Source organism: Apteryx rowi, unplaced genomic scaffold, assembly GCF_003343035.1.
Source record: "Apteryx rowi isolate R43461 unplaced genomic scaffold, aptRow1 scaffold_35, whole genome shotgun sequence".
Lineage (NCBI taxonomy): Eukaryota > Metazoa > Chordata > Aves > Apterygiformes > Apterygidae > Apteryx > Apteryx rowi.
Genome location: NW_020449974.1, coordinates 128,641 through 145,472, shown reverse-complemented (window position 1 = coordinate 145,472; position 16,832 = coordinate 128,641). Strand labels below are relative to the sequence as shown.

At 47.3% G+C, this 16,832-nt stretch overlaps 1 protein-coding gene across 15 annotated transcripts in view; it reads left to right on the top strand.

Moving 5' to 3' along the window:
• The window catches only part of EXOC6B (exocyst complex component 6B), a 237,117-nt gene that overhangs the window by 125,054 nt on the left and 95,231 nt on the right, over positions 1 to 16,832 (top strand). For 14 of the 15 annotated variants that reach the window (XR_003254712.1, XR_003254711.1, XM_026072704.1 and 11 more), the window contains exons 11-17: positions 1,062 to 1,133; positions 1,467 to 1,564; positions 2,522 to 2,627; positions 3,793 to 3,902; positions 8,272 to 8,383; positions 12,750 to 12,884; positions 14,217 to 14,396. Coding sequence is in view for 13 of the 15 variants with exons in the window: in XM_026072704.1 (XP_025928489.1) it covers positions 1,062 to 1,133; positions 1,467 to 1,564; positions 2,522 to 2,627; positions 3,793 to 3,902; positions 8,272 to 8,383; positions 12,750 to 12,884; positions 14,217 to 14,396 (813 nt within the window). In the remaining 2 variants the exon portion in view is untranslated. Of the gene's footprint in view, positions 1 to 1,061; positions 1,134 to 1,466; positions 1,565 to 2,521; positions 2,628 to 3,792; positions 3,903 to 8,271; positions 8,384 to 12,749; positions 12,885 to 14,216; positions 14,397 to 16,621; positions 16,818 to 16,832 lie in introns of those variants that run through there. The other variant, XM_026072694.1, reaches the window with a different exon arrangement.

Sequence of the window (16,832 nt, the reverse complement as noted above, 5' to 3'; positions counted from 1 at the left end):
TATTTTTGTGGCCATCATGATCACCTCTGTGCACCATTCAACCTCCAGCCCGTATGGGGACCTGTGCTGCCCGTCCCGCTGTGTTAGCGTTGCTCTTTGGTGGGGGCTGTCGCCTTGGCGAGGCTCTTCCACCTCTTTCCATCCAGCCGCGCTCTCGTGCCTGGATTTTCTTCCTTGCCTGTAGGCTGGGACATCTTTTATCACTTCTGATAGCTTTAGGGCATTATCTTTCTTTCTGACTTTCTTTTTTGGACAGTGAAATGGAAAATGTGTCTCTTCGAGTCATTCACGTTGATTGATGGAATCGTTCCTCCTTGAGTTTCCAGGGAGCTTTAAATCTCAGTTTTCTTTTCCAGCTTATGATCATTGAGTCTATATTTGGTAAGAGTCTGTCTGAAACTTCACATATTTCACCGCAGCAAGGTTGTCTGCTAGCGCAGCGGCAGCACCCGGAGCGCGTGGGTAACGCTGGTCGGGTCTGTGGCTCTCGCTGGGCTCCCTGGTGTCTTTGGACTTTCCAGCAGTGTCCTGACCCGCCTTAAGTATTTGTGTTGGAGCTCGGACCACAGTGTTGCTAAAATGTGGGGGTGCGGCATGGTTTGCCTTGGCCTCAGTCTTCCGATTAGCAACGCTAATCGGAGGAAGGGGGCTTGGGGATGCCTCACCGCAGCGCTTCATCGCCGTCGGACACAGCGTGCTAATACTACATGAGAAGCGAGGATGTCTTTTGGGTACGACTGCGTGCTGATTTGCTTCATCTCTTCTCGCTCCCCTTGTAAAAAAAAAAAAAAAAAGAAACTAAGCAAAACAGCCGTTTCTGGGTAATCTTAGAGACACTTCAGGTATCTCTGGAGCAACTGAACTCCTTATTCATCACGGTGCGCTGCAAGGAGAGATACCCTTATCTGTATGTCTTCCCTTGCCCCGTACTACATTACGGCTTACGCTCTACAATAAAAGCTCTGGGACTGTATTGCGTGCCTATGCATTGCCGCACGAGTGATAACATGGGAGGACTGATTTGCAGTTTAAAGATGTTTTAATTTCCCCTTCCTTTGCAGTCCTACTGCTCTGACCCAAGCCTGGTGTTGGACTTGAAGAACCTCATCGTCCTCTTTGCAGACACACTCCAGGTACGTGACCATCGGCAGCTGGCATTTATCTCGCTAAATGCTCGCGCCTCTCGCCGAAAACGTCCGTCAACAGGTTTAAACGACTGACCTCGGCTGGTGCGGCCCCGCTCGCGCCCGGTGCCAAAGCCTTTAGTCCCGCTTGGCGCTCCTGCCTCTGCGAATCGCGACCTCCAGTCTCTGCCAGCGAGTCCTCAATGCCGGACACAGTCGTGGTTGTATAAGGGGTTGAATTTGCTCACGTCCTCCCTGTTAAATGCAGAAAATATCATGTAATTCCCCGCTGGTGACATTTTCTTATCCAAACTGAGTAGCTCTCTTTCCCCGCCAATGCAGGGATACGGCTTCCCAGTGAACCAGCTCTTTGACATGCTGTTGGAAATCCGAGACCAGTATAGCGAAACCCTGCTGAAGAAATGGTCAGGAGTTTTTAGGTAAGAAGCTCTTTTAGCAAACCTGTGCCCTACCAAGACTTCCCTTACAAAGTAGTTTTAGCCCGTAAATAAAATTGTCCTTTTAAGAGAGATTAGTGGCAAGCTCGTGTCTGATTTTGGGCACTGTTAATCTTAGCGTGGGCTCTCCTTGGACCTGAGAAATCCCATTGAAATTCAGTTGTGAGGATCATAACGTGCAATAAATCAGTGTATGCCAAACCTTTTACATTGTGGAGCGATAAGGTTATGCTGTCGTTATGGATCCCCCTCCGTCAGTTGGTAGGTGGACGGATGCAAAAAGCTTGTTTCACGGCAGTGTTGCTGCATCCTCATTCCTGCACTGCGCTGCATGCAGCGTTTTCAGCACGGCAGTGGGCATGTCCGCAAGCTGAGCCGCTGCCCGCAGGTGGGGCACCCGAGGTTATCTGGGGTCTCATGGTCTACTCTGGAGCTACCAGCTCCTCCTGTGATGGTCTCCTGGGAAATCCTGGGAGGATTCAGCTGTCTCAAGGTGCTGGAGGCTTGTCGGTGCTCGAAGAGTGTCCGTCTTTGTCGTAGCAGAGAGGACTGGAGCTCGCTTGGGCTTTCAACTGCTGTTGAACCTCCAGTCTGGATTGAAATCACCACTGAGCTGTGGCCATGGGTTTTATGTAGACTGAAGGCAGGGAGCTTGGAGACCTCATCATGTATGGCTACAGCAAAGACGGTATCAGCAGTCACAAACGTGGGGAGAAGTTTTAGGCCTGTGGGATTCACTGCTGCAGATCAAATCTTCACCCGGTGCCTATTGCTAAAGAGCTGGGTCAACTGAACAGTAAGAAATGTGTCGAACTGTGGTTGGTCTCTCTTCCCAGAACACTGGCTTTTCTGTTGAAGTAAGTATTGATAGTGATGTTGCTGCTTGCAAGGAGGGTTGCTGTAGCTGTGTCTTTCTTTTTTTTCTTTTTTGTCTTATAGAAATATACTTGATTCAGATAACTACAGTCCCATCCCAGTAATAAGTGAAGAGATTTATAAGAAAATAGTCGGACAGTTCCCGTTCCAGGATGCTGAACTCGAAAAGGTAACCTTTAAAGGGGGCAACCTGCGCAGCTTGTCTCCTAATGCACCTTTGCTACTAGCATTGAGAACTGTTAAAAATAAGTGTCTAAAAAAAAAAGAAGAGCCCAAGAGAAAGGAACAAATATACTTTCCATGTGTTGCGTTTCTCTTGGCATGGTTGAGGAAAGTGCATATATCTCAATACCTCATCAATTTTCTTTTCGGATCACAATGTACTATCACAGCTCAGCAATATTCGCAGCATGTGAGGGAGATACTAGAAATATCTGCTTCCATTGGTATTTTATTTCCATTTTATGAGCCATGTTATTGACCTTTATTTGTTTTAATATCTCATATTAAAAAAAAAAAAAGTCCAACAAAACGGTATATCTTGGCTTTTGTAAAAGCGTGTGCTTACAAAACCTAATAGTGTAGCCAAATTTGACCTAGCCCATGTCCCTTAAAAGCATGCTTGGCCTTGCACTCCACATCTGGCAGGCAGCGAGCTCCAGGCCTGGTGAACCTAATTAGGAAAGGGAGGTTTTCGATCCAAGTTAAGTGTTTAGACTTTTGGGGGAAGGATGCAGACTTTTTTTTAAACTCCATCAGGGTGTTCAGTTTCCCAGTCTTATGTGCTGCACCTTCCAGCCGTGTCTGTGCTGTGGCTCCTCAAACTGGGTTCGAGTGACGGGACATCTGTTTCCTCTTGGATTTGGGCGCCGTAAGCTAGCGCTCACCTTGAGCATTAACCGTGGGAGGTGACCAAGCAAAATGCCTTGTGCACGGTGGGAAATAAAAGTGAAGGAGTTCTCCAGTGGTGGGTGGGGTCTTTTTTGTTGTTTTTTGTTTGTTTTAATAAGGGTAAGGGAGTGGGGATGAGAAATAGCGTTCTTCTGCCTGCTCCTTTCTAGCTGCAAGTTCCCTTCCAGCCCAAATCCCTTATGCACCACTGGGCCATTTGTAAGTGATTATCTGGTCTTTCACTTGGCTGAAATGTTTATGTAATATACAATAAATGCTGGCTTGTTGTTTCATTGCTGGACTTAGCTAAATATTAGAATTAATTTGACCGCTTGGAACATGTAGCTGGAAACAGTCGTCACTCAGGGCTGGCTGTGAGAGGCGAGTGTCCCTCCTAAATATCTGCTCGTCGACTTACTTCGGTTCTCTCCTGTATTTTACAGCAACCGTTTCCAAAGAAGTTCCCCTTCTCTGAGTTTGTGCCTAAAGTTTACAATCAGATTAAGGAATTCATCTATGCTTGTCTGAAGTTCTCGGAAGACCTTCACCTGAGGTATGGGGGGATTGTGCTAATGGTTATAGTACAGTAGCTCTGCAACTCTGCCTGCACTGAAAGATCTCAGTATAAGTGTGAATTCCCTTCCTCAAGCCTTCATGCTGTTCAGCTGCTTGGATGTGTCCTCTCCTGGCTGGAGGTGATGTTCTCCTTGGAGCAGTGGCACCTTTTGCATAAAAAGAGCTTGCCATGTCTTCAAAATACCTGTCTCATGCAGGACACATGGCACGATACTGTGCTAGCCGCAGAAAAAGCGGGAGGCTGTTCCCTCCAAGACGTCTTGGAGTCGCTCGTACTGCATAGATGAATCTGGCCGTCCTGAGAAAGACGGCGATGTCCTTCTGTCGTTGGGTCAGTGCCTGGTATAACCTGTGCTGCCGGGCTGCCTGAGCTGGCCCTTGAGTGTGCTGGCACTGGGCTCGTCCTCCCCGCTGCTGTTGGGCGAAGTGTCTGCCTGGGTTGCCCTCGCGTGGCCACTCTTCCCCTCGCTTTGGAGAAGACACCCGGACGCAGCGCTGTGCTTGGGAGGAACCTGCTCGGGTAGATGCAGCGGTACGGGGGACAAGCCAAGACCTCCACAGCTTCAAATCAGAAACCTCTATTTCTAAAGGAGATTTTTCCTAATGAATGACATGAGATTCCCCTGGTTTGGGTAGTGCAGCAGCCCCACCTGCTATTCTGTAGCAGGAAGAAGCTATTTGCCCGTGTTGTCCAGGAACGTGGCCAGGTGCCTTCTCCTCTGTGGATTAGGGATTGCGTGAGCTCCTGCACTGAAGTCCAGCAGGAGTTGGTGGGGTTTTGCTTCTGATTTCAGAGTGTGATTGGAGCTAGGTGGGTATCATCTAGTCCTCTGCTCTAACTGGTGCTGAGCACGCTAACGCTCGTTAGTGGCACGGGCCCCGAGTTCGGAGTGCAGATAAAAGCAGAACAAGGCTTCTGCCAGTTTGGGGACTCCAGAAGTTTGTGTGCTCTGTGTATTAATAAGCTTTGGCTTCTGTGTGTTTTTTCCTTCCCATGAGAATATATAGTTGTTGTATATATATATATTTTTTGAGGTTTCCAAAATACTCCCTATGTTTATCTTGCTCCATCCTGAGGTACCTAGATGCTGTTTTCACCAGTGTTTGTGTGTTTTTCTGTTTACACCCGGTGATGTGCTCAACGTGGTAGAAACGTATAAACTAACGATGACATTTTACGTTAAGGAGGGATCCTTCTCCCCTTCCGAGCGCTTGCAGCACCTTGCTAGCAAGCGGTGGGGCTGTAGGAGGGCTTCCACCTTCCTTGGCAGCTTAATGCACAGCCTGAAGCTGGATATTGCCCCAGTGCTCGTGCTGGTTGGTGCTCAAGCAGAGGACATTTCTCACCATCAGTCCCTGAGTTTAATCTCACCCGTTCACTGGTGGCAGGTTGTTCCCTTTGGTGGGTCCCAAGGCTCTTAACCTGTAGGTCACCATTAAATGCCTTGGTTTCGAAGGGCAGCAGAATGGTCCTATTTCACGCGGATGTTAGTGTCACCCAACTCCTCCGTTGGCACTTCCCTTGCGAGTTTTGCGCTCTTCACCATTACGGGGATGATTAGGTTTGTCAGGGAGTGGAAGAAAAGTGTTCCCTTGGGTCCCTCCTCAGGGGTCTCCCGGGACAAGTTATTAAAATTCCTTTCGACATTGGATTTTCCAGCCCTTTTTGAGGGGCGGCTGGGGGCAGGGAGCTGAGCTGTTGGGTTTTCTAGCCAAACATTTGGAATATTTCTCTGAAAACCCCTGTTGACACTTTCTTCATTTCACCCTGACAGTTTGAATTAGTTTTTATTAGGCAGCTTGGCTACAAAGCCGGCAGCAAGTTTTCTTTTCTCTTCTCTTTCCTTTGCTTCTTTGGTTGTCATTTACCTTGCACCCTGGAGAGCTCGGGGTCAGCCTGTCACTCACAGGAGGCCTGAAGGTCACGACTGCTGCTACGGGATATGGGACACGGCTGTCATTAACGCAGACAGTTCTCTTAAATGCTCGGCGGTCTTTTCCTGAGGAACAGAGCCGATGGCAGAAAGCGCAGCTCGTAATTTTTTTTGAAATTATTATTCTGAACTGGTTCCTTGCATTTGCTGCGCTGAAATGTTCTCCTTCGTGTGGATATGCTTCTGAAAGACGCTTTGCTCTTTAAGTATTTAAAGAAAGGTTGTGGCTTGCAGCGCATTTGTAAGGGTTGCAAGTTTTTTGGTGTGGCTCTATTAATTTGATTAAGAGAAAGAAAACCTTCTTTATATTTTAAGCATTTCTCTGTTGGAAAAAAAGCTTCTATGCTACCTCATCGAGGAGGTGTCTTTAAAAGCATCCACTGGCTGGAAAACTTCCCCCAGTTCCGGTAGAACTTCCCGTTTTAAAGATAGGCGATATCTTTGGAAAACAGTTGGTGGAAGTATGAGATGTCAACTCTAATCTATGAGGACTTTGATTTTTCAAACAAAGCACCAAGCCTGAAAGCATTTGGTACGCAATTCTTAAAGTGCTGCAAATCCCATGGGTGCATAAAGTTTTTTTTTTTTTTTTTTAAATTAATAATAATAATCAGGGGCTCGTACACCTAAATCAGCCGTTTGGAGACAGCCCGATAGATGTTGTTTCTTTGACAGCGACCATTACTGGCGTTGTGTTACTAGCGGTCTGAGATTGCAGACCAAAACCCGGTAATGATGTTGGTGATTAAGTTGACTTAAGACATGTAAGGTGAGCAGCTCGCATGAAAAATATTGTGAAGTCAGGTAAAAATTGGTTTTGTTTTAGTGTACTGAGAACTAAGATCCAACCTCTGCTTTCACGGTCAAGAGTCTGTGCCCTAAGACTGACTGCTCCAGCTACTCGCTGCAGCTGGCCCTGGGCAAGGCAACGGCTAACGTCCATCGCTCCCCTTCCTGCCCTGATTCACCTTTTCTGTTGAAATGAAGAGGATTTGGGGAATCTCAGTGCGGCACCTGCTCAAACCAGACGGGAGCGCTCCCGTTTTCCCCCTTGCTCAGTGTCCAAACACCCCTGGGCAGACGCCGCGGGTCCTTGCGGCTGGGGTGGGACTCAGACCCTGTTACCCAATGTGCAACCAAAGCCAAGAGCGTGAACGTCCAGGGTGCTGGAGGAAGGCGCTTCTGGTCCAGCCGCAGCTTCGGCGGGATTTGGAAATCAAAGTGAAGGAGCTGAGACATCCATCCGAGACGAGGAACGGGCTACCCTGGTTGTCCCTGCTGAAGGGTGCTGTTCTCTGCCAAGCAGGAGCAAGGCAAGCTCACGGGGAGCCGTGATGATCATCTAGGAGAGACCCGCATGAAGGCTTTGGCCGCTGACATTGAATTGCAATTACGGGGAGCTAGATCCTGCCACGACACTGGCCCACCTTGGCTTGCGCTCAGCCGGGAAGAGCCGGTGGCCAGCCCTTGGCAGGACTGCAGCTCGGAGGAGATCAAGGAAAAGGAAATAACGGAGAAACCCGCTGGGGAACAGAGTGCGGGGAGCAGCCGCTGGGCGTACGGGGACTCACACAGCTGGGCTTTTCCTTGGGAAAGCTGCAGCGAGACACGGTGTCCCCGGCCTTGCCGAAACGGGAGCGTGGCTTCACTCGGGGACAGCGAGAAGACGCAGTCTTGCTGGCCCCGTCAGCTTCCCGAGCGTCCGGCTGGTTCATGCACCAAACTGAGCTTCCCGCTTCAAGTTACTAATGTTTCGGAGTCTTCCGGTGTAAAGCTGTCTCGGCCCGCAGCTGCCTGTCGCGGGGCTCACGGAGATGAACCTGTCGTGTCAGTCCTAATGCAGTGCCAACGACAGAGCGAGGGAGTCTGCGTGCGGGTTGCTTTCCAGAACCTCCTGCCCAAAGGGGAGGTTGCACCTTGCTGGCGTGTGTGTGCGTGTGCAAGGCAGCGTCCCGGCGGTGCTCAAGTCGCTTTGCAAAGACCGGCTCCCTTGAGTAGCCTTTGTCTATGCAAACATCAAAAAGAAGAAAACCAAACCCCCAAACTTCAGCGATACTGAAGTTGCAACTCTCTGGCAATGGCCATTTACACGCTACGAGAGTTTCCAGGTCTGGTTTAGTAAAGCAACGTGCGGATCAGGTTTTTTTTTTTGCAGGGGGGAATTTTTTTTATTCCTTTTTCAAGGCAGGTATACGATCCCTTGCATTGCGCATTCACAATCAGCGAAACTTAAGCGTGCGTGGAAAGGTGGAAATTGCACTAGCGTGTTGGTGCCTGGATGCGGGGCACACGACCAGGCACAAACTGGGGTGTGTAGAAGGTGGACCAGGTTGCGGGGTGCTTCAGGCAGTTTTTCTTTTTCCTCTTTGGGATGAAGCGTTTTGCAAATCTCTTCTTCAATTCTCCTTTCAGCTCCACCGAAGTCGATGACATGATCAGAAAATCGACAAATCTGCTGCTGACCCGAACGCTGAGCAACTGTTTACAGAACGTCATTAAGAGGAAGAACGTAGGGCTGACGGAGGTAAGGCTTGGCCGCGCGTGGAACGATTGCCCGGTCAGGGCAAAATTTGGTCCCGTGGAGCTCATTGCAACACCTTTTAAAGATGTTAGTCCGGAGCGTGTTATAAAATACTTGGCTTGAAAGCAGTAAGGGAACTGCACAGCGTTCCCGTACGAAGCAAGAAACGCCTTGCGCTCGGGGAAAGAGGAAGCTTTTTGGCAGCTGCTGTTAGGATTTCCCCTACTTCTGAATTTTCCATGCATTATGTGTCAGAAATAAAGTGGCAGGTAGGAGGACATCAGGGAGTGTCGAAGTGGTTTTGTGCTGGAGAAGAGAAAAGTGGGAGTTTAAAGAGGATTGGAGGATGTGGGAGAATGGTCCTGTCCGAAGATGATGTTCATGGTGGTTTCAGCAAAAGCTCTATGTCAGTATTTGGGTTTTGAGATCAGTATTTTTCTGTGCACAAACTTAGATTTCTGGTAAACAAAATGCATGTAAATCATGACTATTCGGGAGCATTTGCGACTCCTAAGGCAGTTTGGATGCCTTGCTGGGGCCTCTGTGCGCTGCTATTAAATGAGCATTTATTAATACAATTGCAGTTGTGAAGATGTAATTACCTAAACCTGTAGTGCTCTGTGGACACTGCAAATACCCAGTGCAGGTGTGTTTTGGAGTTTAGCGCGGTTGCGGTGGTGTGTATTGACACACGACGTTTCCTCAGACCTTTATCTTACTGTCTGGCATCTCCTTGGGGGCAAATTCCTCCTTCTCCCGAGCCTTCTTCCAGAAAAAGGAATGCAACACTATCCCCTGCTCCCTCTCGTCCTCACCACATACCAAGATACAACTAATGTGTGGGTGATTTCTCCCCGTGTTATATTGTCTCTGTCTTCATTCTTTTTCTAATTGGATTGAAGAAAAAAATAGTTTGTGCATGTTACTTCCCTCCTGCCTTTTTCCTTTTTTGCATAACCAGTGACCTGCGCATCCAAATGAAAGCGCACAGCATTTCTTCCTCCGAGTTTCTCAAAAACTTCCCTCTTAAAAAAAATAAAATAAATAAAATTTGATGTGACTGCATGGAGCACAAGGATTAGAGGACACGCTGAGGAGTCCTAGATCATATGCAAGCATAGTCCTGTTGTCAAAAGGGATTCCAAAGGCATTAAGTATCTTGCATAAATGTCACTTCTCAGAGAAATATTTAACTTCTCACAGAAGGCAACGCTATCCTCTTCTGGGCACTCCAATATCTTCCTCCAAGCAGTGGACAAGGTACCAACCTTACCGGTCTGTTATCCTCTTTAATCCACTTTTCATTGCTGTCATTTTGGGCTGCCTCTGAGCAGTGGACATTGGAAGTTGCTCCCAAGTCTGCTCCAAATAATTCCAGTGTTTGTCCTGCTTGTCTGCAGCGGCCCATCCAAAGAGGGGAAAAAACAAAGGGAAAGTGGATTTCTGACCTTGAGCCATTGAGATATCTCGCCCTGAGTGTTTGTTTGCTTAACTGGGAAGGAAGGAAGATCAGGCAGGGTGCAGGGGCGTGTGCTGGTAAAGATACCAAGACCACTGTCTAGTCTGTGAATTCGTAATTACGTAACACTAGACGCAGCATCTGCACTGAAACCTCCAGGTTTATACCTGGTGGCTTGGAATTAGCCATCAGGGATTGTTCTCAAGGGATTAAAAAAAATTATAGAAAGCAGGACTCTTGCTATGGAAGAAATAAATTTCAGTGCGGCGAAGAACTTCCATCTCAGCAGCAAATTGTCATCTCCACATTTTGAATGACCTCTCGCAACAAAAGGGAGGGGAAGGAAGCTACTATTTTGTTTCATTTGGAGACCCCAACAAGGCTCTCCTTCCCCCGCCGTCCAAATTCAAGAGAAGATCAGAACGTGAAGGAGCCAGAGAGAGCAGGACAGCTCATGACAAGTGGTGGAAGAGAACCAAAATGCTTACAGAATCACAGACTAGTTGGGGTTGGCAGGGACCTCTGGAGATCATCTGGTCCAACTCCCCTGCTCAAGCAGGGTCACCTAGAGCAGGCTGCCCAGCACTGTGCCCGATCGGGGTTTGAATATCTCCAAGGATGGAGACTCCATGATCTCTCTGGGCAATCTGTTCTAGCGTTCAGCTATCTTCACAGTGAAGAAGTGTTTTCTTATGTTCAAGTGGAATTTGCTGTGTTTCAATTTGTGCCTTCAAGTTTGAGCTGATCTTGACCTTTAAGTTGTGATGATTGGAAAAGAGGTTTAGGAGGAATGTCGCACAGTTGGCAATATCTAACATTTAAGTAAGTTGAAACTATGGAAAATATATCGCAACCCTGATGTCAGGGCTAGCTGATGAACTAGACCAGGAAGCTGCTACCTGTTGATGCCTGATCAATCCAGACAAAAGCCAGTCAAGGTGTGCTTGTTGAGGAATTTTCTATCAGTCCAGTGAAGACAAATAGCTTCTGTGGATTCCCTGTCAAGGAAGAGGAAAAGGTTCTTCATGGAGGGGACAGCAAGACACCTGCTGGGAGAGAACACGCTTTCGACCCCCATGGGTGAGTTTGCTGCTGCTGCTGGCCATTAGATGACGATGAAGCTGCAGTGATCTTACTGTTGATTTCCCACTGTCTTTCCTTCAGATGTTCCTGCTCAGTGGAGACCCTGGTATAAGGTGGAAGCAATTTGTCTTCTGTGACATTTTGGTCTTCCTACTGCCAGCAGGAATTGGCTACCCAATTTAAGCAGCATCTGGTTTTATATAAGCCTTGCTCGCTAGACTAGCAAAGCGTTGTACAGGATCAGGAAAGACCAACAAGTGACCACTTATCTGAAGGCAAAAATCAGGAACAGAATTAATCCAAGGAATTCTGAAATGAGAAACCCTCTTAGTTACCTGTGTAATACTTCTCAGAGACCAAGTGCAAAACAAAAGGAGTTCAAATCATAATTTAACTTAACAACAACAAAAAAACCCACTGACTGGAATAGCAGAAGAGTTGGCAGCAAGGGACCTCTGGAAGTCTCTGGTCCAACCACCTACTGGAAATAGGATTATTTCTAACTCTAGATCAGGTCAGCCATGGCTTTCTCTAGCTGGCTTTTAATTTCTCCAAAATATATATCCCATAGCTTCTCTGGGCAAACTATTTCAGTGCTGCACTACCTTCCTAATGACTTTTTTTTTTTGTTCCTAATGTCCAAACCGAACCTCCCAGTCTGTGGCCATTTCCCCTACTTATGTCATCTGGCACTAACAAGAGTTGGGCTCTGTAATCTTTGTAGCTTTACTTCGATATTTATATGACTGCTACACTCAGATAGGTGCTTAAACATAAAAGGATCGAATGGGCAAAAGGAGAAAAGAAACAATGTTCTGGCTGCGTAGGAATTGGCAGTTTCCATCTAATTCAGAAGCAAATGATTTCTGAGTGCTTCAAAGTCATTTCTTTAAACGAGGTGTTACAGACCGCCGTACCCTCGCTCAGCAATTAAGTTGTGTCACTCTGGAGCATTGAAATTAATACCTTTTGTGATCGTAAGAGACCTGTTTTGGCATGATAACTGAGCTAGAAATTATTTGGAATGGTTTTGCTATAGCTTATATTACACCTTGAAATATTCACAGCAGTCTGCATGGGGAAAAAGGTATCTGCTTGAGGAGTTAATGATGTATTTGGCTTCCAGTTCAGTGATCCTAGCGTGGAAGCCTTGATTGTTTTGCACTGGACTGGAAATGTTTGTGCTGATTGACTTCAGTGGAGCCTTTTACACTGTAGTTACCTTTAATGTCCCAAAATAGTGTCGTGTGAAGGAAGTTGAGAAGACAGCATTAAGAAAATTGCAGATAATGGTGGGTATGATAACCTGAAAGATATCCGGGTGAGATCTGCTGTTCACCTCGCACCACCCTTAGAAAAGTAAAACCACTTTGTAATTGCCACCAAGCTACTTTGTGGTTTCTTTGTTAAATGCCTTAGTGCGATGTTGTTCGGTGTCACTCAAGATACAGGTTATTTAGGGTTCATTAGCAGACAGAGTACTCGCGATTTGACATGGCATTTTTCCTGTAAGCCTGTTGTATTTGAACTGTACTGAAAAAGGACACTGATTGACAGCTGAATATAGGAAACTCATCTAAAGAAAATCTTTTGTGGTATTAGTGGCTGTCATGGGAAATGCTTTCCCCAAAATGTTATCTTTTATTTCGGTTTCTTATGTTGCTAAAGGAGGACAGCCTTTCTTAGTGTGTAGCAGAGCATAGTATGTTTGCACAGTGTCAACTTTTCATGACAGAAGATCTTATGAATTGGCATCCCTTAATCTGGCATGGCCCTGGCTTCAGGAACACAAACAATGTTTGACTACATTTTTTTTGCCTTTTGCAGCTTGTACAGATTATTATTAACACGACCCATTTGGAGAAATCCTGCAAGTTCCTAGAGGAATTCATAACCAATATCACTAATGTACTTCCAGAAACTGTGCACACTACGAAGCTCTATGGGACCACGACTTTCAAGGTGAGAGAGCTAGTAAATATGACCTCCAGGGAGCCGCTGTAGATACCCTTTTGGAGAGGATCTGTTTGCAAAGTGTGTGTGCGCGTGTGTAGGCAGGGAGCTGAGCTGAGCTGATCGGTAATTTCGTCATACCGTGAGAAGCATACACCAGCAGACTAGCTTTTCGCTCCTTCAGAGCAGCTGTACCCGTAACCTCTGTGAGCCTCGGTAGTCCTAATTTACAGGCTGTGGCTGCAGTGCTCGTTATCTAAAGGCTTAAGCAGCTTTTAAACAAAGGCCTGCTTTTTTTTTTTTTAATTAATTTTATCATTTTGCCATTTGAGCTCTGTATGGAATTGTGTACGTCTGCTCGTGAATGCAAGTTCTCTCGTTTCTCACAGACAGCTAGGAAAACAGGCTTTCAGAACTTACTTTCCTTTATCTTTTCACTCCTTTTAGTATTATTGCCTAAAAATCAGGGCTGGAAGAAACTGCTAGACTTCCCAGTCTGGCTGTCTTTCAGTCATAACCCAGGAGTGTCCCCCCAAATACTCTATATAATAAAGTCTTAAGATTATAATTGGGCCAATTTTGGAGTGTCTGAATTGTGTCCTGTAGCCAGAGGGCAGAAGATAGGAGAAGTGCCAAAGATTCCGGCGACGGTAGGGAGTTGGTTAGGTGAGGTTTGCCCCACGGCTAGAGGAGCACTCTGGGAATAATTCAGTGAGTTCTGGTCTCCTCTTCATCCAGGAGAGCAGGAAATAAAGGGCAAAACGCAGATATAAAGCAGAGACCCTCTGCCTAGCCCAACATCTGTGATGGGGAGAGCTGCGAATAGCCTTGTTCAGCGAAGAGCTCTGTAGCCTGGGGCCTGCGCCCGGTCTCCACCACACTTTGGTGGTTCTCAGCCATTCTCTGTACAGGAGGTTCCCCTCCCGGTCTCTCGCTTTCCACACTAGATTTGTCCTCCTGATCTCCGGGTCCTGCCTGGTCAGGCCAACCATGCCCATGCCCACCTCTGACCTGGCAGCATGCATCCTGCAGCTTGAGCTAGCATGAGGGCTGTGATAAACCCGTAGTTGTCTAGGAGCACCTTCACAGAATCCCGGAATGGTTGAGGTTGGAAGGGACCTCTGGAGGTCACCTAGTCCAACCCCCTTGCTCAAGCAGGGTCACCTAGAGCACATTGCCCAGGACCCTATCCCGATGGCTTTTGAATATCTCCAAGGTGGAGATCTTGCCTTGAGCTACCTTAAGGGTAAGGACTGAGTCAGTCCTGTGTCCTGTGATTTGCGTAACATATATTCAGTCCTGCACTACTGAAACTCTACATGATGTTGTCTTGTTTCCTAGGATGCTCGCCATGCTGCAGAGGAAGAGATTTATACTAATCTGAATCAGAAGATAGACCAGTTCCTGCAGCTGGCAGATTACGACTGGATGACCATGGAACCCAGCAGCAAAGCCAGCGAGTACCTGGTAGATCTCATCGGCTTCCTACGCAGCACGTTTGCTGTGTTCACCCACCTCCCGGTAAGCGGCACCTTGGCTTGCTTTCTGTTTCTCGCTGGGCAGCTCATGGGCTTGATGGGGTGGGATGCAAATGGCACCTTACGCTGTCAAGTGTCACGGACGGAGCAAATCTATCTTCAAAGCTACCCATTTTGTGTGTCATCAGAAATCAGGCTTCAAGCAAGAGTCTTCCCAAGTATTTTTAAGGCCTCCACAGATGTGAAAGACTGAAATATCCCAGTCCACCACTTAGAAACAGGATCATAATTCACTCAGCAACTATGTTTTGCATATGTTAACTTTCAGCTTAATGGAGGTTTCAGAATTTATTCAAAACTTGCCAGTATAAGGGTATAGATTGCCTCTCATTCTGTGAACTGCAGATGCATTTCCAAATGTTTGTCCTGTCGCTGGAAGCCTGACATCAAAATGTTGCTCTGAGTTGTACACACTTATTTCTTTTCCCTGCTGTCTAAAGTATGGCTGCGTTTGTGTTTATTGCAAATGAAAATTTGATTTTATATTGTTCTTTGCAGTTAGCCAAGGTGTGTCCCATTGAGTAGGGCAAACCTAATCATAAAAGAGTTTCGCTTCTGCTCAAGCAGCTCTTTTTTTTTTTTTTTAATATATATATGTAAGATTTGTTCTGGGTTCTGTGGGTATATGAATATCTTCAATCAGCAGGTACTTGAAATGGCAAATCCATTGAACACTATACTTATACTAAAAGCAATTCTAGCGTCTTCCCTTTTCCCTGGACTGTTACTTATTTGTTGCTACTGGATGCCTAGGACCGTAGTGTGCCAGCACACATTGGTGGTACCTTTCACTAGCTTTGCTATGAAGAGGAAGAGAAGACTCATACAATGGCAGTCTCCTTAACTTGATCCTCCTTGCTTTTCTCTTTGTGGTTGAACTTCTGGAAGGGATGTTTAAGCACTCAGCAGAGCCGTTGTAGGAGGTGTTGCAGCCCCCAGATCGCAGCAGCACTTTGCAGGCATTCCCCATTGCCCAAGTCTTTGACCTTCTCTATCATGGCTAGAGGACTTGGGAGCTGGATGGAAACTAGTTCAGATTTGCTGTGGATGAAGAAACCACCAGAACGGTTTGCTCGGGGTTTATTGCCTCCATTGGCAGCAGAGCGCAAGTGCCGGTGGCCACGCAGGGAGTTGTGGTCAGATGCCGATCTGGAACGGGCCAGTGCTTGGCTGCTGGCTGGATTCCCCAGCTGCTGGGTTTCTCCTTAGAAAAAGGACATCTGGGTGTACCGGGATGGGATGGCAGCTGGGAGCCACTTCCACAGACTGGAACTGGGACTGCTTGTACAAACCAGCAATCCGGTTAATGGAAACAGTAGAACGCAGTGCCCAGGTGACCCGACTGCCTCAAGCTGTCCTCGGAGTCCTGGGCATTAAGTGCATAAGCTCAGGATAGATCCCCATCAGCGGGGAAGGAGCACCAGAGACCGAGCAACGTCCAGCCTTCCTCGCTGGTTTACTTTGGACTCTTCGTTGATGTTTTTAACACACGTATACCTCGGGCAAAGCACACAGGCATGTTTTTCTAGGATTATTTATATGGAAAATGAATGCTTAAGTACCCAGAAAGCACTGCAGCGTCCCTCTCGCCACACACATGCACAGATGCTGCCCGTCTCTTGCTCCATCCCTCCCCACGTTGATCGTTTGGGGCTTCGGCAAAGCCCCGCAGAGCCCGGGGCTCACGGGGAGTCTCCTCGCTGGAGCGTGAAGCATAGCGAGCGTGGAGCGACGGGGAAGGGGAGACAGACCTGCGGTGATTTATGAGATGGGCTCGCAGTGATTTATCTTCCTTAAATATTGATGCTTCCTTTCTGAATTAATCAAAATTATTCGGGAATTTGGGAGAGCAGCAGCTTAGTCCAAAAAAAGACCAAGAAGGGTCAAAGCAGCCTTTCTCTTCCCAAATCGGATTAAAAGCGACCCGGCTGATGAGAAGGTCGTCCTGCAGTTTCCCCCGGTGAAGATGCCAGGCGACCTGCTCATGCTGCTTAGCCCGCGCACACGCAGAGCACCTTATCTTCAAAGCCTTGTGCGAGGCTGATGCTCCCAGCAGCCCCCTGAGATAGGGCAGATCAGTTCTTCAGATCCTACAACCCGATTTGTGCAGCTGTAGATCTAGCTTAGATGGTTCGTAGGGGAGGTAGGTCTGGGTTTTTGGGTTTTTTTGAGATATATATATGTATATCAGAGCCACTTTCTTTCAAGGAACATTATGAAGCCGCCTTCGTTCCAAGCTGCTTGCAGGTTCCTACCTACCCTGCAGGCAACGTGAAGTGAGGATGAGTGCGGGCAATCAGACCATATAGGAACGTCACCAACTCCCTTGGTCACTCTGCTGATTTGTTCTTGCAAGGCTCAAGGGCCTTTTTCCGGTGGGTTATTTAGAAACAAATTCAGATTTCGATGATTTCTCTAG